We start from the raw sequence: 27,713 nt of genomic DNA, 5'->3' as shown, positions 1-27,713 counted from the left end.
GAGGAAGAAAAGGACAGAAAATGTGTTTTCTAGAAGCTGGTTCCATGAAGTCACCAAGAGGGGACATCTTGCCAACTGAGGACATGGCAGGAAGGGTGTCCTCGGGCAGTTTCACATTATCTATGTCTTCACTGGAGAAAGCACACTTGGTCCCACACAGGCCTTTGCTCCAGACCCTATGCTAAAAGAGCCCTGACTGTGGTCCTGATGCTGAAGGAGGCTTTGATGGCAGTGAAGAACAGGGTGCACTAGGGCTCGGGGAAGGACTGTGGCACCTGGCAGTCCTGCTTCTACCAAGAAATCTCAAAGACAATCGTCAGCTCCGGCTTCTCTTCCTGGAGCGCTTCTAAGGCACGTTTTGTTTCATGATTCAAATACATTTCACCCAACCTGTGAAAACAGAAAAAACACCGTGAATTAGACTTCAGAAAACTGCAAATTATTCCAGAGAAACTCTGGTTTTGGTCACCCTCATCGGCGCCCACCCCCACCCCGCCCATGAGACCTCTCTGCAGAACACACTCACTGTAAGCTCTGCAGGAGGCTGTCCTGCCGCTTCAGAACCTCACAAAGCGTCACCACACACAGATCGCCCAGGCTGTTGTTGCCCAGGTTCAGCTTCCGAAGGCTCTGGTTGTGGGTCAGAATTGTGGAGAGATTCCAGCAGCAGTGTGGGGTGAGGCTGCAGTTGTCTAATCTTTGAGAAAAGGAGAGTGATGTAGTAAAGAAACTAGCCTTGACCATCCAAACTTGCGGATTGTTTCATTTGCATAAAAAGCCTCAGATTGACCAGCGTGAAGCCGCTTTATGTGACACTTTTCTCCCCTCTTTAGAAGCAAGTTTCTTTTCCCCATGTGCTGGGTTGTGCAGACCAAATCAGTAACAGAAATACGTTAGTTGACCTCCAAGCTCCCCCCAGATTCATTGATACAAAGTATCAAAGAACCAAATGAATTTGTTTGCAGTTGGTTGGACTGTGGTGGCAGAGGCTCGACTTTTAACCTTTACACCTTCTAGAAACCTCCCAGTTCTCTCTAAAGGACACCAGGAACTCCTCACTCCCCAGACACAGGTTTGCCTCTCGTGACTCCACGGCCTGCCTCACACCTCTCATTCCCACCACCTCAGGCAGCCCGCGGACTCACTCCAGCATCTGTAGCTTACAGTCGGGATGCAGGAGTCCCTCACAGAGAAGCTTGAGTCCCATGTCTCCGAGGGCATTGCTTCGTAGGTAGAGGTGTGTGAGGTTCTGGTTGGTTTTGAGCACAGAGGCCAGAGATGAGCAACAAACTGAAGTAAGGCCAGAATTCACCAACCTATAGGAAGAAGGAGGAGTTCTCAGTACCCAGACTCTCTCAAACAGTGTGTCACTGTGAGCTGCATCCTTCCAACTTAAAGGTCAGAAGCCAGCATCTTGAATATGCTGCATCCAAAGCAGGGCTCCACGTTTCTTAATCCCACAGGAGAGATGGACAACAGTCTCAGCACATGCTCTGAGACAGAGAGAGAGAGAGAGAGAGAGAGAGAGAGAGAGAGAGACAGACAGACAGACAGACAAACAGACAGACAGACAGACAGACAAGCAAACGATCAGATGCACACTTCTCTCATAGATTCCTCCATGCCACCTCACCTAAACGAACACCCCACATTTCCCTAACTAAGACCCCCTGACACTGCAGAGGCCCATCCGGAGCCTGATGCCTCCCAGGCAAGGTATGAATGAGTGATAGGAAAAAAATGATAGAAGGCCAGGCCAGGCCTTCAGAACATAAAACTCCATCAATACAACATAGAACCAGGGAGAAGGTGGGGGTGAAAGCTGGTTTTCCTCCGAAGGGAGGAAAGAAGGAAAGACGCAACAAAGAAGGAAGTGAGAGTAGTGAAATCTGTAAGTGCCCTCTGTGAACTTGCTGGGAAGCCTCCGGAGAGTCCTCTGCTTAGCAAGTTCCAGCAGGGCCAGTGCGGGATAATCGCTAAGCCCGTTTTATATCTCCATGTGTGACACTTCTGTTGCACAGGGGAAGTGAGATTAGAATACATTATGCAACTAATGTATTAGTCCAGAGACTAGAACAGATGATGCTAAAGTTCAAGAGAAGGTCATATATAAAACGGCTACAAATTTTTGTAATTTATGCTACACATTAGGAAACCTACTTCGAAAGAAATACACACGTGCACACACATGTGCATCAAGTTACACATACAAGTATGTGTTTTACAGAGTGACCTGTAACAGTAAAAATTTACCCAGAAGTCCCTGAATTAATGAGTGGATAAATGCTGGTGTTTGGTACTGTGGGTGTTTGTGCTCCAAACTAGACCAGATAAATGGAAGGCAAGTCAAAGAAAAATACTTCTATTGGGTTTGTAGTTTGAATAGCTAACTACAGTGTTGGGTTGAATTCTGTTCTTCCAAAACTTTATATAATGAAATTTCAGTTCTTTAAAATGTGACCATAACTGGACACCAAGTCTCACAACCTCACAGATATGATCGGTTAAGATGAGGTCACTAGGTGGGCCCAAATCTGGAATAACTGACATCCTCTTTAGGACCAGAGCTTCTGACTGCAGAGTTGGCTCAGCAGTTAAGAGAGCTTACTGCTCTTCCAGAAGACCCAGTTTGGTTCCCAGCACCCATGTCAGACAGACCACAACACAACCACCTGCGGTACTAATTCCAAGGGGTCCAATGCCTCTTCTCATCTCCTTGGCACTATGCTTACATGCAATGGTCTCCCCAACACACATTGTACACATAATTAAAAATAAATAAATAAAATCTTAGGACCAGAACTTGGGACTCAGCGTTACACACAGAGGCACAGAGAGAAAGAAGCTTGTGTGAAGATGAAGGCCACAATCAGGTGATGCTTCTGCAAGGTAAGGTACCAAGGACTGTCGGGAAGGGAGACAACAAACATACCCTTGCTCGTGGCCCTCAGAAGCACCAGCTCTGCTAATGCCTTAACACTCACCTTGAGAACTGAGGCAAAGTTTTAAGTCAGAGCCATTATGTTTTGGGTTCTATGCTATAGCAACCTTAGTAAACGCAGGCATGCAGAATGTTTGGACAAAAAGATAGATAGTTGGATAAAAGATATTGGTGAATAATTTCATGGATCAGTATGTAGACTGATAAAGCAATTGAGGAAAGGAACTCGAGGGGGATGTGCTGGATGGACAAAAGCTCGGGACAAGAGCCAAGCTAAGGACTGAAGGGGCAACACAGACTACATTCTGTTCTGTGCCCTAGTGCATCACCCCTCCTAGAGTGCTGTGTGTGCAAACAAGGTCACTTCTGCCATCAGCTCCCACAGCAGAGTCCAAGGTACTTGGAAAGCTCAGAGGCCAAATCACAACAGTTGACCAAACAAAACATCGGAAGCCACATTGCTCTGGAAAAGCCATGGCAACACCTTAACATTCTAGGAAAGCAATTTGGTAACGACTAGGGCTATGCTCACAGGATAAGCCAAGGAAGCATTAGGCTTATGGTTAATTTGGTTATTGATTATGATTCATTGATTTTCCCTCAGAAAAAGTCTCTTGTTAGTGTTAGGGTTTTGTTGTTGTTGTTGTTGTTTTGTTTTAAGACATGGTTTTATGTAGCACAAATTACTCTCAAACTATGAAGCTCTGACTGTCCAGCCGTAAGTCAGTAGAACCTATCTCATCAGCAGTAATATAACTGTCCCCCAGTGTCCTTGGGTAACTGGCCTCAAGACACCCCAACAGATGCTAAGATTTGCAAATGGTCATGTCCCTCACGTAAAATGCAGTGCTTGCACATCACCTCTGTGCATCCTCCCATGGACTGAGCCTATTTCTAGTCAACTTCGGGACATCATGCGTGTGTGCTACACTGTAAGTACTTATGCTGTGTTGTTCAGAGAACAATGACCAAGAGGAAGGTCCATACATGTTAAGTACAGACATAATTTTTTCTAATATTTTTAACCCACAGCTGGCTAAACCCACGGCTACTTGAATCTTCAGTACAGAATCCCAGCTGTGCACTACACGAAGTTGGAGCTTCAAACCACTTCTGGTGCTGATGTTGCGAGTCCCACCTTCATCTCCAGCAGATGAACCTTCTCTAGAGGGGCCCCATCCATGCTTCTCAAATGAAAGATCTCCAAGGAGAATTTGACTTACTTACCCCAGCTTCTGTAAGTTACATTGTGGGTCCTTCACCTTTTCACACAAAACTTGAACTCCTGAGTCTCCCAAGGCATTTTCTCCAATGTACAGTCTGGTCAGGGAATCGTTGGAGCTCAGAACCATTGCAAGATCCTGACAGCATGCAGATGTGAGACAGCAGCTGACCAACCTTCCATGCAGAGGGAACAAGGTCAGTGCTATCTCTCCCGTACTCTGCACCTCCTTGGCTAAAATCTGCACCTTAGCTCCACACAGTTCTCATTCCCTTCCCCATTTGAAGAAGTTAATAGGCCTGTACAAGAACATCTTTTCTTCTCCCTTCATCTGTTTTATAGAAATAAAATGTATATATGGGCTCAAGGGAGACAGCTCAGTGAGTAAAATCACTTGCTACCAAGCATGACAACCTGAGTTTAATCTCAGAATCCACATAGTAGGAAAGAGCTGACTGACTCCAAAAAGTTGCTCTCTGACCTTCACACAAACTCGATGGCATGCCTATATGCATGGGTGTGTGTGTGTGTGTGTGTGTGACACACACACACACACACAATGTAAAAACAGGTTTTTAATGTGTGTGTGATGAAATTTGTCATCTTAACAATGTTCAGAGCAGAATTTTATTGAGGCCTGGTAGCAGAGGCCTGCAGTCCCAGCTACTCAGGAAGCTAATGCAAGAGGATCCAAAGCTAAGGGGTACCTGGGCAAGTTAGCAAGACCCTGACTCAATATGAAAAGGAAAAGGGTGGGGTAGAGTGTTTGTCTAGCATGTGGGAGGACATAGGTCCAGCTCCCAGTACCAGAAGAAGAAGAGGAGGAGGAAGAAGGAGGAGGAAGAGAGGAGGAAGAGGAAGAGGAAGAAGAAGAGAGGAGGAGGAAAAAGAAGAACTCAGTGATCTTAAGAGTAGCCATCATTGCTATCCATTTCTGATCACCTTTATTTTACAAAACTGAAATTCTCTCTACCCATTAAAACAAAGCAAAACCTCCCATTCATTCCTGCCCAGTCCCTGGAAGCTACTGTTATGCCTACGTTATGAATTTCAGTAATGTTATATAAGTGCAGTCATAGTGTTTGCCCTCTGTGACAGATTCACCTCACTTGGTAGAACACCCTCAAGGCTCGTGAAGATTTTAGCAAGTGTCACAATTTGTTCAAAGCTGCGTATGTGCAGAGGCACCTTCCGGCCACTGTCCATCCACAGACACAGAGAAGTTTCTAACCTCTGGCTGCTGTTACTGGTATGCTCTGAACTTCATGTGTGCAAACGTGGCTGCCTAGCTGGCAGACACACCCGAAAACACGGATCAAGCACAGTTCCGTACTCTGTGTGAGAATAATTGACCGCCATGCTCTTTAGGTTCTTGCTGGCTGCTGTTTTACATTCCTGCTAGAGATGGTGGTTCCCAACCTTCCTGACACTGCGACCCTTTAATACAGTTCTCCATGGTGACCCCCAGCCATAACAATATTTAATTGCTACTTCATAACTGTGGCTTTGCTTCTGTAAATATCTGTGTTTTCTGACGCACTTAGGCAGCTCCTGTGAAAGGGTGGTTTGACCCTCCCCCCCCAGCAGGGTCTCAACCCACCAGGTAAGGACAACTACACTAGAGAGACAAGTACCGATTCTCCAAGTTTTTACCCACATTCGTCCAGTTTCTTATTTGTTTGTTGTGGGTTTCTTTCTATAATCACAGTTTCTGCACTATGAGCTGCTACCACCACCTGATCAAGTGGGGTTTTGTTGTTGCTGTTGTTTCTGTCTCTCTCTCTCTCTCTCTTTTTTTTTTTTTTTTTTTTTTGGTTTTGTTTGTTTATTTTTGTTTTTGTTTTGAGGCAGGGTCTCATGTAGCCCAGGCTGGCCAAAAATGAGTTTGAGCTTTTGACCCTTCTGCCACCGCATCTGGTTTGCTGGTTTGATTTGGTGCTGAGGAGCTTCCCACATGCCAGGCAAGCACTGAGCTGCAGCCCCGGCCCTCGGGCTCTCTTATCTCTTTAGAATTCTAGTCTCCTAGAAGTGCTCAGTAAGGACTCCACACAATAAGTGCTCCATTGCTTAAGCACTGCCTTTCCTTTGCTATTTAGTCTGAGGAGTTATTATGAATTCTCAAATCTCTTCTTCCATGATGCTTTGTAGTGTTTCTGTTTCCTCAGGTATCTTAAAGGCAGACTAGTTAATTTGATTATTTATAAACACACACAGATAGGCACGCACGCACGCACGCACGCACGCACGCACGCACGCACACCCACCGCTTCTATATTTTCACATGTAACTTCCCCCACGGCAGTCACAGGCTGACCAAATGACTGGCAAACTAGCAGAAGGGAACACAGGAAGTCCTCCAGGCCACTGAGAATATTTCTCCTCCTCACACATGAGCTGATGGCTGGTTGTATCTCCCTGAAGCAGAGCTCCTGTGTGGGGCCTCCACAGCAGATCTGCCTGGGGGAGGTGGCCAGACTCACCAGAGTTTCTGCAGGTTACAGAGCAGATGCTTCAGCCCCACACACAGCAGTCTGACTCCAAAGTCCCCCAGGGCATTGTCACTGAGGTCCAGCTCCACCAGCTTCTGGCTGCTGCTCAGGACAGAGGAGATGTCCAAACAGCATTGATGGGACAGTCCGCAGCGCCCCAGCCTTCACAGCAAAAACAGAATCAGACATCAGAGTACAGCCTCTCTCAGAATCTAGATCCTATATGTGCCCCACGCCTACATGTATGGGGAGGGGGGAGACTAGAGGAAGACACATGGGATGTATGGTCACTGATGGGGGACCTTAAGAACAGAAAAACAGCACGTTCCTCCTTTTAAACTGACTATCTCAGGGACTTATCTAACAGATGGAGAGCCGGCTCACACAGCCTCCATCGCTGCTATTGTTCTCCAGCCTAGATGCAGTTTCTGCATCAGGCGGGAGCCATGTGTTCTGGGGTAGCCAGAGCTCCTGAGCAACACACAGGACACCTTAGAAGTGGGAGGGGCCTTGTGAATGCACCAAACTCGTGTTGATCTATGTCTCGGGTGCACAAAGGGTAGGTACAGCCTGCTTTGTAAATGAAAAGGGCAGTGGGCTTGGAGCTCCTGCCTTCCTGAGTTTGTAATGGTGGAAGCTTCTTCACAGATACACACACACACATGCACACAAACACACATACATACACATACACACACACACTCTCTCACACACTTGTACATACTTACACTTTCACACATATACACATGTAGACACTCTCTCATGCACTTTTCACTCACACATCCACACTCTCACACACTCACACTAATATTTTCACGTATATATACTCAAAACACACACACACACACACACACACACACACGGACTTACCACAGTCTCTGAATGTTACAGCCTGGGTGCTGAAGTGCCTCACACAGCACCATCATGCCCGGATCCCCTAGAGTATTGTCACTGAGGTCCAGCTCAGTAAGGCTCTGGTTGGTGCTTAGACTTGAGAAGAGACCTCGGCAGAAGCTAGAAGTGAGGCAGCAGTCCACCAGTCTACAGTGGCAAGGGAGAAGGACAGAAGAGGACATTATTTTCCAGTAACAACAAACTGGAGCTCAGGACAGGGGTCCTGACACCCGTTCATAGAAAAGTCTCTGAAGTGTTACGTCACCAGTCACAGATCTACTGTCCGGTGAGATTTGGGTAGAGAGGTTCCTTCTGAGATGCAAAGAAATAAACCTTTGGCTTATTGCAAACACCCTCGGGCACCTCCTTCCCAGTTAGACAGCTGTTGTTCCCCTGCTCTGAACTTGCAGCCTACATGGCCAAAGAGCATCTTTGGCTCAGTCTGCACAGATGCATCAGGAGTGCCGTCGAAAATCCCGAGGCCAGGCTGCAACGGCAGAAGTAAAGTCTGAGTCTTAAAAGAGATACACAGCTACAGTGGCAGTTTTTAATTTTTATAGTCCTTTCCAGGGAGTCACATTAGAATATCCTGTAGCACTCATTACGATTCGGAAAGCCTGTGGCACGGGACATAGCTGAGTGGGTTGGGGCTTGACTAGCACATTTGAGGCCCTGGATTTGGCCCTTCACACTACATCACAACAGAACATGTTCCCAGTGCCTGTAATCCTGGCACTTGGAACACGGAGGCTAGAAGACAGAGCTCAAGGTCATTCTCAGTTACAGAATGAGTTCAGGTTCAAGGCTAGCCTGGGCTACGCAACACCCTCGCTTTAAAAAAGAGGAGAGCTTCTTTGTATAGATGCAGGGCCAGGTTTGAGACTCTGGGCCTCTGATGGGGGATAGGCACTTAGTCCTCCTGGAAGGCTCTGTGATAAACTTAGCCTGTGCCCTGCAAAGAAAATGACAGTTACCTGAGTAAGAGCTCACTTCTCATCAGGGGCTGTAGCAGAGTCCCTGCCCTTCCTCAGCAGAGTGTGGTCCCTGTCAGGCCTTTCATCCTCTCTCCACCTTGTGTTAGGTCCTGAAGGAGCAGATCTGCCTTCTCTTATCTCCTCTCTCTTCCCCTCTCTCCCACTGATGCAATCTGCATGTCCACCCCACCCTTAAAACCCTAGACAGACACCCTTGTCTCAGAACGACGGCATCAGGTGAGGAGGATGGCTGACCATCTGGTAGACCCTCACAGAGAATATCAGCATCTTGTGTAAGGCCGACCCTGCGGCGCTGCTTTCCTCCTTCCGCCAGGTAAAAGCAGCCCATGGGGCTCTCCATCTTTTAGACTTCCCATCCTGAACCACCGTAATAAATAAGCCTTTTATATCAAAAATAACCTAGTCTGGGGCATCCATTACAGCAGCGTGGGTTGAGGAACAGTGTGCTGGAGCTACGCCAGAATACGAGCAACAAATGTCTACAGACATATCCACACAATGCCCAGCCTGCCCCACACTGCGCTGAAGCCACACTCTCCCCAATGCTTATTCCTTAGTTTGTTGAGCTTCCTTCTCAATCCCATCCATCCGCCTACCATAGGCTGTTCTCAACCAGGGAAAGGGTGGCAGCCACGCTATCACGAAGCGTGGCAATTATATTTGGGAAATAATCAGAAATAAGGAAAGAAAGAAGGACTGACAGACAGACCAAGAAAAGTAGCCGTAAAGCATAAGCCACATGCCACCTTCTGCCTGACACCAGATTTCCTTACCTGGAAGAACAGGCAACACTGTGGTCTGGGAAACCACACTGGACCTGATCCAAGGGTCGCCTTCCTCTTTTCTCTTCTTCTTCCTCCTTGGGTGAGTTGTGGAAAAACCCCAGGGAAAGTGTTCTTACCCTCCGACAGTTCTTAATACAAAAGGAAGAAACCACGTGGTCCATTCTGGTAGAGAGGTTGATCTCAATTTTGGGAAAATGGTCCATGGCGCTCTGCACAAAGTCTTCCTCCTGCATCTCATACAAGCAGTAGAACAGTTCCAGCTGGCTGGGCTGCCTCTGCAGCTTCTTGGCCTTGGCTTTCACTTCAATCCACTTCAGCAGCTCCAGCCTGACTTGCTGAGAGATCTTGCAACTTAGTTTCTTCTCTAAATAGGAGGTTCTCTCCTGGTTTACCAGGCCAAAGAGGAAACGTACAACAAAAATCAGATAGCCCTTTTCAAACTTGCCGTAATTTTCTAAGAGGACCTTCACGTCTCGGTTCAGAAGATCGGAACAACCTGCCGGTCCCTTCCTCACGGCCATGCCCTCTTCCTCCTCCTCCAGCAAGTAGTACATAGCGGCAAAGAACTCCTGGAAAGTCATGTGGCTGAAGCTGTAAAACCTCTCGCAGTCCACTTCCTTCTGGAACACGTTCATTCTCAGGAAAGCAGAGACGTCCGTCTTCTGCAGGCCATGCTTCCGCAGATCACACTCCTCAAACAGGATTTTCTGGTTCCAGATCCCATCCGCAGCCAGTGAACAGAGTCCCGGCAGGTAGACAGAGAAGAGGTGCTCCTCGATGCCCCCCCGGGACTGCAGCAGGCTGGAAAGGAAAAAGACATAGACGGCAGTAGTGGTCTTGGAGGTCTGGGCCAGGCTCTTTCCCATCTCCATCTGCTGCTTTAGCCCAGTGCACACGATCCAGCAGACCAGGGGGATGAAGCACATGGTAAAGAGGATCTCATTCTCTTGGATCAGCCTGAAGGCCTCCCGGGCCTGCCACTCGTTTGAGAAGTACTTAAAGAAATACTCCTTCCTTTTGGCCTCAGAGAAACCTAGGATCTCCACGTGGCGGGGGTGGTCCAGGAGATGCTGCAGCTTCTCCAAGGCTACCGGCCTGGTCGTAATAAGCAGAGAGGCCTCGGGCAGCAGTTTCTTCCGGATGAGGCTGCTTAGCAGAATGTCCCCCCGCACAGCCTTCTGCCAGTCCGTGCAGACCTCCCCAATGTGCTCATCAAAGGCCCCTTGCAGCTCATCAAAGCCATCCATGAGGAAGAGGATCCTGGAAGGCCTGCGCAGGATCTTGCACACTGGTGGGTTTGGGTCAGGCCAGCAGCTGACAATCAGGTCTGCTAGACTCCTCGGTGTCCTGAGGCTCACCTCTCGACAGTGGATAAAGAATAAATAATCAAATTTGTCTTTGAAGAGCTTCCCCGATGCCCAGTCCAACATAATCTTCCTGGCTAAGATTGTTTTCCCGATGCCTGCTGCTCCTTGGAACACCACTGTGTACACAGGCTCCGACTGCTCATTCTCGGGTTCAAAAAGCAACTCCAGCTTAAGGGAACTCATGGGGCTGTCCCTCATTTTAGTCCTGCCAATGGTCAGGAGTTCATGCTCCCTCTCCTGCTTGTTTGGATGCTCCTTGACCAGTTGGAGCTGAGTGTAGCGTCTGTTGAGGTCCACGCTCTCGCCTAGGCGTGCATTCCTGTCTTTGATAGAGTAGAACCTGCTTCTCACATGTCTTCGGTACATCTTACAGTAATCTGCAGCAGAGACAGAAAGGTAGAAATCAGGAAAAGCCCACACATCTCTTCCCCAGCACTAAGCTGTTAGCAGTCCTATGCTATTACGGGAGGAACATTAAGGGGTTGCGAGGATTCAGAAACAACAACAAACACAGAGTGCTGACCGTCAGCTAGAGAGCAATGTGCTCGCCAGACATTCAGACGTATATGGCGAGGTGTAGTCACTAATACAGTAGTGGCACGATTGTCACGGCAACAGCCAACCATCTTATGACTGGTTTGAAGCCTATGCGGTTGTGATCCGTAAGCCCTGGTGGCACTGTGTTCTCCGGGGACCTCATTATATCTATTACTGTTTTCCAAATTTGTACGGAGGCAACATAAAATGCAAGTAAATATTAAAACATGGCCAGGCGCCTAAAAGGAAAGCCAGTGGCTTGGCCTCTAGAGGAAGTAAGGATTGGCTTAGAAAAATAGGTGGTTCAGATGGACAGAGGGCTTAGTCGTGAAAGGCTAGGCTCACAACCCAAAATATAAGAAAAATAGGAGGTATAATTTGTCTCTACTGCTCTAATGTATCAGGGCCCCAAAATTCTAGTGTTACTTACTTTCCACTCGTGATAGGGCAGAAAGCCAGCACTGTGGCTTACAGAACCTTTAGTCTGAAGCCCACATCTATCTGTAGTAAACCTTTCCCCAGGACTTTAGGAAGCCATGCAAATGTGCATGTGCTCCTTCAGTGAAGGCAGACTTCCTGAGGCAGGCCTTGTTCCCTGTAGAATGGCCAAGCTTCCCTGCTTTCCCGTTCCTCAGCCCCCTGATCCAAGTCTCAAAACAAAGTTGAGAACAGCGGCTCCATGCATACCTTTCTTTTTCTTACAAACGGAGATGCGGGAGAGATATCCCAGCAAACCCATCCACTCCTCTTCAAGGCTGTCTTCCTGGCATACCACAGAAACATTAGATGTGCATGCACCATCTACACACAAAAGAAAAAGCACAAAGTACATTTTAAAAGTCCTAACGCAAAGGACAGAATTGAACCTAGTCTACGGGGTGGGTCAAAGGCCCCTACTCCCTATTTCTTCTGAATTAGATGTGGCTTAGCCAGGCATGAGGACATATACCTCTAAGCTCAGCACTTGGGAGATGGAAGCAGGAAGATCAGTACTTCAGAGTTATCCTCAGCTACATAGTGATGTCAAGGCCAACCTAGGCTACATGTTTCAAAGAGGAAAAACAAAAAAGTGGGGAGGGGAGAAGGTTGTAAACATGTCTCAAGAGCTGCAGACTCTTGGTAGTTATCGCTTCAAAAGCCTAGTAGGATGATTCTGCTCACCTCACTTTGAAAGGAGAGCTGTCAATCATCAGACATAACTGTATCCCCAAGCTCAGAAAGTCTTTCCCAGGGCCAAAAATCCATCAGAGAACAAATGAGATCAAACAGTGTTTCCTTTGCCATTCTCATCTGTCCCTGGCTGTCCCCAGTACCCCGACTTAGGGTCCATGTGCAAGATCCACAATGTTCTCTTCACAGGTTCACCTCTCGTGAGCTCAGGTGGATGTCTGTAGCCCGTGTGGGTCATTTCCTGTGCTACTGTGTCTACATTTTTAGGTCTTCAGAAGTGAACTTGTCAGTCAATCTAATTAAGTAGTTCAGGACAGGGCTAGAGCAATGGCTCAGTGGTTAAGAGCACTGGTTGCTCTTCCAGAGGTCCTGAGTTCAATTCCCAGCAACCATGTGGTGGCTCACAACCATCTGTAATGGGATTTGACACTCTCCTCTGGTTTGTCTGTAGACAGCTACAGTGTACTCATATAAATAAAATAAATAAGTCTTTTTTTTTTAAAGTAGTTCAGAACAATGGCTTGCTAAACTCACAGGAAAAGTTTGAAAATGCTAGGTAACACTTTGCTCAGAGGAGTTTTTTTTTACTCTGTGCTAAGGTTTAGACATCATTATCCATGGAAAAGTCCAAGGTCATGCCAACAGGTACCTATGGCCAAGAACAATAATAGCATCCGAATAATACAGGCTTTCCTCCCGGGGAAATTCCAGAACATAACAAAAGTCCCCACCAGGAAAAGACATACAACAGATTATTCTAGAAGATAATGTCAGGGATGTAGCTCAGTTGGTAAAGTGCCTTCCTGGCATGGATATAAGCCAGACAGGGTGTTAGTACACATACCTAGCACCCAGGAAGTGAAGGGGTTCAAGGTCATCCTCAGCTACTCAGTGAGACCCTATCTAAAGAAGGATGGGCAGGAGAGAAGGAAGGGAAGAGAAAAGAAAAGAAAAAGCACCACTGGCAATGGAATCACAAAACAAAAATCTGAACATTCCTGCAGCCCAATTCTCACACAATGTCTCACTTCAACCCAAAAAGGACTTCAAGTACTGACAACAGTTGTTATGCCCAAAATCTAGATATAAAAGCCAAAATCACATGGTTACACTTTTATAGTCTTGCCTGGCCTTTGCTCTTACTGTGACTGATCCCGACTGGGGAATCCTGGGTAGTTAGAACTTCTTCCTGGAGTTACTGAAAGAAAAACACGACTGTACAGAGTTTAAAACTGCCTTGTACAGAGCTCCTGGAGCTCGGTGGCTCAGTGGTTAAGAGCACTTGTTGCTCTTCCAGAGGTCCTGAGTTCAATTCCCAGCACCCACATGGTGGCTCATAACTGTCTGTAGCTCATGACATCCTCTTTTGTCCTCTTCAGGTACTACCACCTAGTGCACATATAGACCTGCAGAAAACACTCAATACACATGAAGTAAAATTTTTGTTGTTTTCTGGGTTTTCTTTGAGACCAGATCTCTTTATTACATAGTCCTGATTGTCCTGGAACTTGCTCTGTAGACCAGTCTGGCCTCTGTTTCCCATAGATCCACCTGCTTCTACCTCTCAAATACTGGGAATAAAGGCATGTGCTGCTACATCCAGTCCAAAATAAATCTTATTTTAAAAAAAAATACCAACAAACAAAAACCAACTACCTAGTATAGAGCCAGAGAGAGCTGGTTCAGAGAGCAAAGACATGAACCTGATAACCTGAGTTTGATCCCCAATACCTACACGGTAAAAAGAACCAACCTCTGGAAGTTGTCCTCTGATCTCCATGCATGTGCCATAGCACACACATAAAAGCACGCAAAATAAATAGCTAAACATGTTTAATGTTTTCATTTGAAGAAGACCTAAAATCGCTCAGTCAGGACTTCTATCGCTGAGATTAACACTTCACCCCTGTTGCACACATCCTCAGTACAGGAACAATTGCAGCCGCATCATGATGCACAATTGGATTGCCACATAGTTCCGTCTCTCTCTCCTGGATCACCACTGCCACACACCTCCTCATCTCCTGCTGGCCCAGTGGTTAAGGGTGGAACCCAGGTCCTTGTGCATAACAGGGAGAGAGGCTCTACTACCAAGTAACACCACCCCAGCCAGCATCCGCATCTCCTGTGACTACTTCCTTCCACCGCTGCTCCTACTCCACATCCTCTGCCTGGGACTTCGGTTATTCTGACTCCCTTCTGCTGCTTCCATGGTTTGGAGCAGACCAGCGACTGCTGTGAAGTGTTTGGGGAACCAGAAGGGGCCTCAGCACTGAGAAGACTTGAGAGTGTGATACCAACCACCATAGGCTCCTGGCGGTAAGAGAAAACTGAGACTGGAGGTTTTACAGAATTAGAAAAGGCACACTGCTTTCTCTCATACCCCACCAGGAGAGAAGGGAAACCCATGATAGTAAATCAGCATTTCAAACATGCTAACTTCTGTGTAGGAAAGGGCATCACCTCCCAGCACTTAGAAGGCAGAAAAAAGAGGACTCTGAGTTTGGAGCCAGCCTGGGATATTTGAGACTCTTAACTCAAAACCAAAGAAAGGGAGATGTTGAGTAAACATAGTTATCCATAGCAACTGGATATGCATAGATGAGATAAGCACGGTGTAATATACACACGTGAGTATTCACCACTCATCTTTTCAAAGAAGGGAATTCTGACATGCATGAAGACATTCCGCTAAGTGAAAGAAGCCAGCCACAAAAGACAAATGAATGCTTCATGACTCTGCATGGAAAATCCATAGTGGTAAAGTTCACAGGTACAGAAAACAGAATGGTGGTTGCTAGGAGATGAGGTTGGGTAATGGGGACTTATCATCTAGTGTGCTGGGAGTGTCAGTTGTGCAAGATGAGAAGCTGGTTGCATAACCATGTTTTCTTGTGTAGAATTACTAAAATCCCACCTTTTATGTCATATGTACTTTGCTGTAAGAAAAAAAAAAAAAAACCCATCTTGTTCACTCACTCCACTCTGGCTGGTCCTTCTTAGCTTTTTCCCAAAGGTCTCGCCTGTTGATAGCTGCAAAGATCCACACGGCCATGGCCCATGCCTTCTCCTCCCCATTGAAGTCAATCATGAGTGTGGCTAGATCCAAGTGATCAGCCTTCTCCATCTGGCCCCTGGGGATTGGGATACAGCCTTTCTCGGGTGGGTAATCTTCCAAATGCATTTTGAATTTCTTGAGCTCCACATCTTCAAGGTCCTCTAGATACTGGGCCAGCTTGCAGCGGACCCTGGTCATCTTCATCAGTAGCTCTTTCCAGGGTCTTTGAGCTTAGGTCTACACTGGGAGAGCAGGAATAAAAGTCTCGTGTGAGTAAAGAAGAATCTTATTAAAAGTCTTCACTTCCAGGCTGGAGAGATGGCTTAGAGATTAAGAGCACCGACTGCTCTTCCAGAGGTCCTGAGTTCAAATCCCAGCAACCACATGGTGGCTCACAGCCACCTGAAATGAGATCTGATGCCCTCTTCTGATGTGTCTGACGACAGCTACAGTGGACTTAAAAATAATAAATATATAATCTTTTTAAAAAAAATAAGTCTCCACTTTCAGAAAATGACATTATCTGAAACCCAGAAAACTAGATGCTAATATTGAAACATCTTGGAGTACCCCATAGATTGCTACAGTTTTTAAAGTTTCTTAACTCAGAAAAATCTCAAAGGGAAAAAAAACTTGACTCTATGAATCACGGTCTCTGACTTAGTAAGAACTGAGGGAGAGGGAGAGGGAGGGGGCTTGGGGGAGGGAAATAACATCTGAAATGTAAATACGGAGAATATCCAATTTAAAAAGAAAAAGAACTGAGAAAGCCAAATGCTTACCAGAAAGTTCTCTTAGCTTGATCCAGAAGTATGTCCTGAGCCATGGAAGAGAAGTTCCTCTGTAGAGATAAAAATAAGAAGGCTATTAACACAATCAGATATGGTACTCAGAGGAAAAAGTATACACAAGGTCACCAGGACTTGTGTATGACCAGAACCCATGGCGACAAGGCTGGGACCTGCGCATGGTCTTCATTGTTTCTCAACCTCAGCTTCCTTGTTCAGTCACCAAGAAAGCAGAAGCGATTGCTTCCTGATTTCCTCTCATGGAAGGCTCCGGCTTCTATTTTCATCTGACAAGAAGGAATGAAAGAGAAAACCAGCGCAAAATAAGCTATAGTAACCTCAGGGCAACAAAGACTCACAGCCCAGATGGACAGACTGACAGTCTTTCAATGCTCCTCCATTTCCCACTGATGACAGAACCGGGTTATGTGGGATTGAGTGCATCTAAGGAAGACTGAATGTGTACATCGCTTTAACTGCTCTTTGAACATCTCACGCCTATAAGGAACATCGTGATTTACATTAGGTTAGAGCTCCGCTAGGCCTTGGTGCTGCTCTGGTATGTTTTGTTTTTCTCACCTAGTTTCGCAACTGAGGTGTGTGGGTTTGTAGGTTCCTCCTGCTAAGTAGAAGAGACAGTAAGTTGGTTTCTCAGACTGAAGCCATAAATGGTAGAACAAAGGGCCTGGAAGATGGTTGCAGCCTCTGAATTCATATTCATGTGACAGCAAGGTGACCTTGGAGGTGCCTCAAGCTCACTATCCCTTTTTTGTGCCCATTCTTGCATCTCCTCTCCGTGTCCCCTGCAACACCTCACATTTTTCTTTCTGTCATCTCTAGGGTTCTTGCTGACTGCTGCCCCAGCTCCATGGGTCCTCCTAGATTTTTGACCCCTCAGTTCCTAACCTTCACCAGGAGTTTGCCACCCTCTGCTGCTTGCTACTAAGACCTACTGCAATAGCTTCGGTCTTTACATTAGCTGCATACAGCACATTCCCCCACAGGCATTCCCCCCTCTGCTACCCTGAATGGATACTGTTGAAGTCCTAGGAAGCTATAATTGCTTCTTTTGTGTGCATACACACACACACACACACACACACACACACACACACACGAACCTCCCCATGTAACAGCAGACAGAACATCCCTGAAATACTTTAAAGTTAACCGAGTCTAAAAGAAATTACTTGTCTATTGACTAAGATTAAACTATGCCATTAAAAATAGCCTCCCAGAGAGCAGACCCCAGAGAGCCCTGAGAGTCCCACCGCCGCTGTCACATCACACCCGGGAGGAGCCACAGCCATCGCTGCAGGCCTCAGTCACTAACACTTCAACCATGAGCAGCGAGGCCAAGACCCAGCAGCCACCCTCAGTGCCACCGACACCGACCAGGGGCAGTCTTACATCAGCGGCGCCCCACCCGCCGGCAGGGACAAGAAGGTCATCGCTACAAAGGTTTTGGGAACAGTAAAATGGTTCAATGTAAGGAACCGATACGGTTTCATCAACAGGAATGACACCAAGGAAGACTTCGTACACCAGACTGCATAAAGAGCAATGACCCCAGGAAGTACCTTCGCAGTGTAGGAGATGGAGAGACTGTGGAGTTTGATGTTGTTGAAGGAGAAAAGGGTGCGGAGGCAGCAAATGTTACAGGCCCTGGTGGAGTTCCAGGTCAAGGCAGTAAATGTGCAGCAAATTATCAGCCTAATTCCCAGGATAGCAAGAGTGGGGAAAAGAACGAGGGATGGGAAAGCGCTCCTGAAGGCCAGGCCCAACAACCCCGGCCCTATCACATACATGCGGAGACCCTATGCGCGTCCACCACAGTATTCCAACCCCTCCCCCCGTGCAAGGAGAAGTGACGTAGGGTGCTGACAACCAGGGTGCAGGAGAGCAGGGTAGACCAGTAAGACAGAATATGTATCGAGGGTTACAGACCACGATCCGCAGGGACCCTCCTCGCCAAAGACAGCCTAGAGAGGAGGGCAATGAAGAGGACAAAGAAAATCAAGGAGATGAGACCCAAGGTCAGCAGCCACCTCAACATCGGTAACAACTTCAGTTCCTGACACGGACGCCCAGAGAACCCTAAACCACAGACGGCAAAGAGACAAAAGCAGCCGAACCGCAAGCTGAGCAGGGCGGGGCTGAGTAAATGTGGGTTTATGTCTCTCACATCATCCGGTTTGGTCATCCACGGAAGAGAAATTAGTATGAAATTCCAGCATAAGAAATGAACAAAGATTGGAGCTGAAGACCTTAAGTGCTTGCTTTTTGCTCGTTGACCAGATACACTAGAACTATCTGCATTATCTATGGAGCATGGGGTTTTTATTATTTTTACCTAAAGTTGTTACTTTTTGGTAATGAAAAACGTCTTTTTTTAAGGAAAAAAGGGGGGGCTGTTTTTTTTTCTCAATAGACCTTTAGCGATTTTTTAATTGTTTTATATCTGGTCAAGATGAGATTTTTTAAGAACTTCATTTTTAATTTGTGATAAAGTTTACAACTTGAGTTTTTCAAAAAAGTCAACAGACTGCAAGCACCTGTCAATAAAGGCCTTGAATAGTCGTAATTAATAATTAACGATAGCCTCCCATTCCTTCCCTGGACATTTTACCCGCACTGCTCCATGAAACTGTACTCACCCAGACAGCAGCTTTGGGTTCAGATAAAGAAGGGGAAACCGGAAGAATTTATAGGGGTCACTGTGGCACTGAGAGCAGGAAGGATGTGGCTTCAAGACGCGAGCAAGCTTGCATCACTGTCAAAAGCAAGCTAACAGTTACTCATCTGGATGGATTTTCCAAAGCCAAGCAATAAAGTTCTAGGCTGCAGACCAGAATTCCCCGGGTTTCATGAAGAGGCCTTTAGAAACAGTGGGAGAAGGTGAGACCCCTGGGCTCAGAACAGGCTGCGAGCTCCGTGAGGGCGGGGACCCCGAGAGGGAAGTAAGCGGCATGAGCAGAACTGCTGTCAGGGTCAGGCTCGGAAACCCCAGATTCCAGTTTCTTCCCCTCACGTGGAGGTGGTCAGGGGGCAGCTCCAAGGGTTTGACATCTCCTGTTATTTTTAAAGGCAGGAATGAGTCTTTGCTCCATGACTTTTGGACTTACCTGTCAGGTTGAGGTGGAGAATTGGCTGTGTCCCAGAAAAAAGCCAAAGTGGTTGGCTTTCTTTATCCCTGAAAAGCAAGGGGACCGATGGCCACACAGACCTGCCTCCCCTGCCGCACTTGGTAAGGCCACTGACTGACAAGGGCACAGGTTCTGAGTAAGAGGTGTCTGTCCTCTCTGTCCTGAATGAGGCAGCTACTCATATAAATCTGTGGGAGAAAGGGCAGACCCACATCTCGGAGACCCTGCTGATACAGGAACAGAAGCGACAAGAATTCAATGCTGGGGGGCTGGAGAGATGGCTCAGCGGTTAAGAGCTGTTCTCCCAGAGGTCCTGAATTCAAATCCCAGCAACCACATGGTGACTCACAACCATCTGTAACGGGATCTGATGCCCTCTTCTGGTGTGTCTGAAGACAGCTACAGTGTACTTATATGTAATAAATATAAATAAATCTTTTTTTAAAAAAAAGAATTCAATACTAAAGCCGAAGAGAAGCAGACCCACCATACTCAGGAGGACGGGAGCCCCCATCTGCACCCAAGAACTTTTTCTTATTAATCGGTTGGCTGAGCTATATTTTGCATGTAACCTTTATAAAAACAGATATATAGATCAATAGAAAAGGGCAGAAAGTGCAAAAATAAACCCAAGTTGATGTAGGTAATTGATTTTTTTTATAGGACAACCAGGAAGGTAAAAAGGAAAGGTTGATCTTGCCAACAAATATTCTTCAGCCAGACCCAGTGGTACAAATCCATAATACCAGCTGCTTGGGAGGCCAAAGCAAGTTCAAGGCCGTCTTGGGCAGCTTAGTGGGACCCTGTCTCAAAGTAAAAAGGGGGCGGGGCAATACAGCTAGATGGTAGAACCTTACCGCGCATGCCCAAGATCCTGGGTTCCACGCCTAGTGCTGCAAAAGCAATAAATGACTGGTCTCCAAAAACTGGATAGTTACATGCTGAACAATGAAACTGGACCCTGCCTGATCTCACACTACATTTAAATCCATCCAAAGTGATAAAGCTCTGAGCAGATATGGATCCCTAAACACCTAGGAGACAGAGAAAGCCTGTTAATACTGACAGTGCTGAGGGGCTCTTGGACACCTCCCGAGAAGCAGTGCAACGAGAGACAAAATAAACCACCCGGACCAATCAAACCAAAACACTCTGAAGAAGCCGCTAACGACCTTGAAGAAGAGAAACCATGGATTGGATAAGCGGTTAACAGCGAAAATATGCAAGACCCTCATTCAGCTCCCTAGTAAAGGACTTGAACAAACACCACTGAAAAGGAAGCCAAAGGCCCATAGCGGTGTGAACAGTGTTCAACATCGCCCGCCCTCAGCAAAGGGAAATGGCAAGAAGTTAGAGCGTAGATAGAGGGCATGCCCGGAATGTGTGAAGCCCTCGGTTCCATCCCCAGTCCCATGTAAAAACTGCACATAGCAGCTAGCACGTATAATCCCAGCACTGGGAAGTTTAAGGTCAGCCTTCCCTGCAGAGTGAGTTTTTTTTTTTTTTTTCTGCAGTAAGCAGTGAATACCGCAAAGACTCCTAACTGGTCAAAGTGTTGAGATTAAGACTTGGTGAAGGGTCAGCGAGCTGGCTCAGCAGGTAAAGGAGCTTGCTGTGAACTTGATGACCCTAGTTCAAACCCACGTGGTTGAAAGAGAACCAGCTCCGACAGGTCGTCCCCTGACTTGTGCTCTGGCATGCCTCACCCCTCCAAACAAGCAAAACAAATATAATTTAAGAGCTTGTAAAATGGTCATCAATAAAATTTACTATGTAAAATTGTCTATTATTGTTGTTGTTGACAGAGTCTCTCTTTGTAGCTATCCTGAAACTTGCTATGTAGACCAGGCTGGCTTCGAACTCACAGAGATCTGCCTGTCTCGACCTCCTGAGTGCTGGGACGGCAGGTGTTCACTACCACGCCTGGCCTGAAAACATCTTTATTTTATTTATGTAATGTATATGAGTGCACTGTAGTTGTCTTCAGACACACCAGAAGAGGGCATCTGATCCCCTTACAGATGGCTGTGAGCCACCATGTGGTTGCTGGGAATTGAACTCAGGACCTCTGGAAGAGCAGTCGGTGCTCTTAACCACTGAGCCATCTTTCCAGCCCCTCAAAACATCTTTAAAGGAGAGACTATTGTATGCTCGGTCCTAGAGGGGACTGTATTTCACTCTCTCCTGGCTTGGGAAACATTGTCAGCAGGGGCAGAAAGAAATTTAAGAGTTATAAAACGCTGTCTCTTGGGTATGGAATGGGCACTGCATTCTTTAAAAAAAAACAAAAAAGAACAAACTTTTAGATTTATTTATTTTATGTGTATAAGTGGTTTTGCTTGCATGTATATAAATGCACCTGGCATGTGCGTAGTGCCCATGGAGGTCGGAAGAAGGCATCAGAGCCCCTGAAGCTGGAGTTTGGCCTTGTTTATAATACTAGATATGAATCCCCTTTTATGTTCAGGGCTCGAAGCCAATTGGAAACTGACTGGTTACTTCCTATAATTTGGTTGATTAATACTGCAGAAATGATGATGATGGTGATGATGATGATGATGATGATGATGATGAAGAAGATGATGATCTTTTCACTTGGAAACAAGCCAAGCATAAAAGCTCTCTTTTGTAATCCTAACATTCTGAAACTTGAGACAGGAAGGTCCTGTCAAGTTTGCGGCCAGCCTAAGCTACGCAGTGAGTTCTAGGCCAGCCTCAGTTATACATCTCTGCCTCAGATAAGCAAACAAAAAGCATAATAAGACATTAGCTCAAGGCCGGTCGAATAAATATTACCCAAAAGACAATAAATGTTGGCTAGGGAAAAAGGAACAATCCCATGCTGCAGAAAATATATATCTGTAGGGTTGCGGTGGAAAACTGGTATGGAAGTTCTAAATAAATTCGAAATAGGCTATCAACTGACTCAGCTGTCCTCCTGGGTACAACGGCAAAGGAAATAAACGCGCCTCCTCCCTCCTTACAATGCTCCCTACGCTGTTATTTGTATTAAGATGGAGAAAGCTCAGGCCCGTCCCTCTGTCGCTGCAGCACAGCCTGGATTAAGGCATGGCCAGACTCCTGGGGAAATGCTGTCCCACCCTCGCTCTCCCCAGCAGGTCGTGAGGCCCCACCTGCTCAGCCTCCTTGTTTACAAAGCCAGCCTTTCTAGTCGATATTCTGTGGAGCTAGGGAAGTCAGCAGAAATGTTGAGGAGGAACGGTGCGATTGTGAGCTGGTTGCAGCGGCTCAGAATGTGGGTCTCACAGAGAAACTGGAGGCTATTAAAGAACCGGCAGTGTGCCAGCCTGCAGGCTCAATAGCGCCCCCCACGCCCAAACGTGGCAACCACTTGACGGCCTAGCCCCCCACTCACTGCCTCTTCTCGAGGACGACGGTCAAAAGTGGAAGACGGAAATAGTGTTACATGGTTCCGTTGTTTTAAAAGACCCTCTGATGATAATGACGTTTGGTCAAGAAAGACAATCACCATGTTTCATTACTCATTTCAGATATGAGAAGATCAAAACAGACAAGTATTGCCGAGACACAAAGTAGAACCCAGCGATTCTCTGCATATCTCCTGAAAACAAACCACACGGAGGCAGTAAGTACCTGAAAGAAGAGAAAAAAAAGACTGCCTTTACTGAGCCCCCAAAACCTCACTCTGAACAGTGACCTGAAACGGAAGGCTAAGCTACCACAAGTTATTTAAAGTCGAATAAACTCAAGAGAAACAAAACAACACATAAACCTCACACTAACATTTGGTATAGACAACCTACTGAAGACAAGAGGAAAGTCTTGGGCTAGGAACAGCTAGCTACATGATGCCCGGGGCAGGCTTTCCTCCCTTAGAGGAAGGAAAGATGTCATAGGAGAGTCAAACAGAACATGGGATTTGCATGTAAGCTGCTCACACTAGCAGGAATCCATGTCCCTGAACCTCTGATTCCTCCTCAAAAATGCTAAGTTGAATTTGCAAGCTAACTCCCCAAAAGGCTCTAACCACTGTGGGCCGCCATTATGTCAAGCTGAGAGGGGTGTGTGATAAGAGCAGGAGGTTTTCTGTGATCGGTGTGGAGAGCGAGGGTCAGGCCTCATTCAGGAAACCTAACACTGATGTCAGTCTGGCTCTTAATTAACCATGTCCAGAGCAGAAGAGATGAGACGTGTACATCTTTTCTGGAGAGCGGGAGGGAGGAGTTTCATGTGGGTAGTCAATCAAGAAACAGTGCAAAAGATGAAGCCTCACAATGTGGGGGAAAAATCCTTGCCAGCCATACATCTGAAAAGCGACTAATATTTAAAATATACAAAAGAATTCGAAAAATCAAACGTCCAGGACAAATCCAATCAAAAAATATGCAAAGGAAATAAACAGACACTTCTCAAAAGACAAAGCCAATAATAGATTCATGAAAAGGTATCTGAGTCAGGCATTTAACTCCAGAACCCCCAAGGCAGAGGCAGGCAAATCTCTGTGAGTTCCAGGCCCACCTCGTCTACATAGAGAGTTCCAAGTTATCCAGAGACACCTTCTCGAACAAAAACAGCAAGTGTCCAACGTCCACAGTCATCAGAGAAACGCAAAGCGAAAGCACTGAGTCTGTTTCACCTCAGTCAAAACACCCGTCATTCTTTACAAACTCTTCCAAGGATGCAAGACAAAGGGGACTCCGGTAAACTGCTGTGAGACAGGTAGACTAGTGCATCCCCTAAAGAGATCAATACAGAGGCTCTTAAATAAAAGCACTAAAACAAAAAGAGACCTAACCAGACCACTCCTGGAAACATACACGACGGAATCACAACACCACAGAGACACTTGTGAATACTGTTATTGCTGTTACTCCAAATAAATTTTAAATAAATTCGAAATTATTCTATATAAGCCTATCTATGATTATAGGCTGTTACTATAAGCCTATAATCATAGATAAGTTTATATAGAATCAGCCCAGGTGTCCATAAACACATGAAGAGATGAAGAAGGTGTGCGTTCTACATACGGTGGAGTTTGACTCTGCTGTAAAGAATAAAATTCTGTCGCTCCTAGGGAAGTAGATGAACTGGAGACTGTCATCACAGTAAGCAAACTAAGTCTCTCAGAAAGACAAGTATGCCATGTGTTCTCTCATATGGGGAACCAAAGTAAATACACACTGTGTGTGTGTGTGTGTGTGTGTGCATATACAGGCGCATATATGTTATGAAAATGGGTAGAGGACCCTTTGGGAACATGGAAAGGCTTTGGTGATAGAAGAGGCTCGGCAGAAAGTGATGTGTAAAAGAGGGTGTGATATGCTTGCATGAGAGCACCGTTACAGAGCCTTGTTTTGTACAACTTTCAAAGGGACTTGGCTAGGGCTTGAGTGATGGCTCAGCAGGTAAGAGCATTTGCTGTTCTTCCAGAGGTTCATTTTGCAGCATCCACAAGGAGGCTCACAACGACCTGTAACTCCGGTTCTGGGGGGTCTGATGCCCTCCTCACCGGGCATGCACATGAAGTAAAAAATTAAAAAGAGATTTATCTGTGGTGGTATCATCTTTAGTCTGAGCAGTCAAGAGGCAGAGGGAATCTCTGTAAGTCTGAAGCCATCCTGGTCTACACAGTGAGTTTCAGGATAGCCAGGGCTACACAGAGAGACCCTGTCTCAATAAGAACAAAAAACGTAAGATGTGAATGAGCTAGAGAAATGGCTCAGAGGTTAACAGCAACTCCAGAGGAAATTTATTACGTACTCTTCTTCAACAACACTAATTACAATTCATCTTTTTCAGTTAATGGTTAACAATGACAACCTGGCTTTGAGGGAAACAAATCCAGCTGCTGCTTGTTTGTGTGAGCTTACGACACTGGGGAAGGAGACATTCTGAGAGGGTGGGAAATACTCTGAGGCAAACAAAAAGCAAAAGAAATCAACAGTAGCCATTCTCTCATTGGTCAAACCCTACTGCGTGCTAAAGCAAATCGGGAGTTCATGGTAGGTGAAATAGTGGACTAGCCCAGCCAGAAGACCAACAAAAATATAGACAGATTAGTGAAAATTGGGCGTGAAATGGGATATGCAGCTCTGCTCACAGATGACACAAGAGAATATGTTCATAGAGACTGGGAGTGGGGGGCTGGTGATTGCTGGGGTCCAGGAACTGAAGGCAGATCTGTAGCTGTCGGTGGCACAGGGGGACAGGTGGGATGTGGCACCAAGTGAGTGCAAACTTCCGGGTTTGTAAAATGGAGGAGTCCTGGAGATGGTGCGCAGCAAGCAGAGCCCACCCTTAACCCTGCCCAACTCTCACTGCCAACAGGTGATGCTAAATCTCACGTTCCATATATTTTCCAAAGTGAGAAAAACAGTCATTGTCTGTATTTCCTCCTCTGGTAGTCTCCCATTTACCCAGGGACAGGGGCTGTTGGACTGACAGGACTAAGAGGAGCAGAGACAGTCCCTCTTCAGACTTGCCTGTGTGTGTAGCAAGTAGTCCACACACTGAAACCTTCACAGAAGCAAGAAAGGGAAAATTAAAAGCGTGTGCCTCTTTGGCCTCCTGGGTCACTACTGGGGGAGATGAAAGGGAAACGTTTTGCCTTCTCGTGAGTGCAATTCTGTGACAAGGATAGATATGTACCTGGTATGCATGAGGCTCTGGGTTACACCCCTAGATGTCAAAAGGAATAATAATTGCTTACTGAATATGGTGATACGTGCCTGTAATCCTGGCACTCGGGAGTCTGAGCTAGAACTGTCAAGAGTTTGAAGCAAGTTTACTCTAAATAGTGAGCTCAAGGCCAACCTGGGATACTCTAGCACAAGACCACAAACAATAGTCATCAGAAGGAGGAGAAGGAGGAGGAGGAGGAGGAGGAGGAGGAGGAGGAGGAGGAAGAGGGGAAGGGGAAGGGGAAGGGGAAGGGGAAGGAGGAGAAGGAGAAGGAGAAGGAGAAGGAGAAGGAGAAGGAGAAGGAGAAGGAGAAGGAGAAGGAGAAGGAGAAGAAGAAGAAGAAGAAGAAGAAGAAGAAGAAGAAGAAGAAGAAGAAGAAGAAGAAGAAGAAGAAGAAGAAGAAGAAGAAGAAGAAACCACATCCCAAAGGGGGATGACTCCCGTATCTAGAACCTAGCAGGAGTTCAGAAGGGACGCCCTTTGCAGACTTTGGGGGAGTTAGCCAGAATGTGGGATTTGCACATAAGCTGCTCACACTAACAGGAATCCACATCCCTGAACCTCCGATCCCTCCTCATAAATGCTAAATTAAATTTACAAACTAACCTTCCCAAAAGGCTTTGACTACTGTGGGCCGCCACTGTGACAAGCTAAAAGGGGTGTGTATATGATAGGAGACGGAGGTTTTCTGTGATCAGTGTGCAGACAGGAAGCTGCTGCTCTAGGATAGCAGAATAGCCCAAGTTAAATTACAAGAAGTCTGTGGTGTGCAGGGTTGGATATGAGTCAAGATTCTCATCAACCTTCAGAGGGCCACGCCCCACTGAGCAGAGCAGCGGAAGCAGATGAAAGCAGGAAGGCTGGATTCATCTACCTGCGCTGCCACTCCACTGTAGGCCTGAGGCAGATATGGATCCTTTCTAGAATAACATTTTCAAGTACATCAAATAAGCCACAGATAACAAGGGGTTGGGTTTGAATGTGAAGCGGCTGCCAGAAGCTCATGTGTTCTCACCTCTGACTCCCAGCAGGTGGCGCTGTGTCGGGAGGTGGCAGACCGTTTAGAGCATGAGGCCTGATTGGCGGAGGAGCACCAGAAAGATTTAACCCATTTCTGGATCAGGCTGCAACCACACACTCCCACCGCTACAGATGGAGCTACTCCAGGCACCTTGCCTTCTCCACCACGAGGGACTGAAATCCCCCTCAAACCTTGAGTTAAAATAAACCTCCCCGGGCTGGAGAGATGGCTCGGCAGTTAAAAACACTGCTCTCACAAGGAACCTGGGTTTGGTTTTCAGCAGCCATGTTGACAGCTCACAGTGTTCAGTAATTTCAGCTGTGGGGATTACAATGCCTCCAAGAGTACCGCACACATGTAATGCGCAGACATACAGCAAAACATTTATACACATAAAATAAAAATAAAAACGTTAAATGTTTAAATAAACCTTTCCTGCCTTAAGTTCTAGGAACTAAACGCAGGTCTTCTGGAAAAACAACAAGTGCTCTTAACCACTGAAATATCTTTCCAACCCCCTTCTAACTTTTTTCTTTCTTTCTTCTTTCCTTCCTTCCTTCCTTCCTTCCTTCCTTCCTCCCTCCCTCCCTTCCTTCCTTCCTTCCTTCCTTCCTTCCTTTCTTTTTTGAGACAT

At 46.5% G+C, this 27,713-nt stretch overlaps 1 protein-coding gene and 1 pseudogene across 5 annotated transcripts; one reads left to right on the top strand and one right to left on the bottom strand.

Moving 5' to 3' along the window:
* Positions 1–274: 274 nt before the first annotated feature.
* Positions 275–15,662, bottom strand: NLRP3 (NLR family pyrin domain containing 3; the record flags this gene model as incomplete). Of its 4 annotated transcripts, XM_080923809.1 has the most annotated exons (9): positions 275–390; positions 527–697; positions 1,146–1,316; positions 4,169–4,339; positions 6,644–6,814; positions 7,523–7,693; positions 9,315–11,070; positions 11,918–12,031; positions 15,380–15,662. In XM_080923809.1, 9 exons carry the CDS (start codon positions 15,660–15,662, stop codon positions 291–293), a joined length of 3,108 nt encoding a protein of 1,035 aa, XP_080779935.1. In that variant the 3' UTR covers positions 275–290. The 4 variants fall into 4 exon arrangements, with proteins under 4 accessions (XP_080779935.1, XP_080779936.1, XP_080779937.1 ...); XM_080923810.1 differs by lacking the exon at positions 4,169–4,339; XM_080923811.1 differs by lacking the exon at positions 7,523–7,693.
* Positions 15,663–16,656: 994 nt separating this feature from the next.
* On the top strand, positions 16,657–18,410 carry LOC308426339 (Y-box-binding protein 1-like; annotated as a pseudogene). The gene is made up of 2 exons: positions 16,657–16,674; positions 17,597–18,410. The product of its transcript is annotated as a Y-box-binding protein 1-like (transcript).
* Positions 18,411–27,713: the final 9,303 nt, after the last annotated feature.

Source organism: Micromys minutus, assembly GCF_963924665.1.
Source record: "Micromys minutus genome assembly, chromosome: 10".
Taxonomy (NCBI): Eukaryota; Metazoa; Chordata; class Mammalia; order Rodentia; family Muridae; genus Micromys; species Micromys minutus.
The sequence above is the reverse complement of the archived record's forward strand: the minus strand, read 5'-3'. Positions and strand labels throughout refer to the sequence as shown.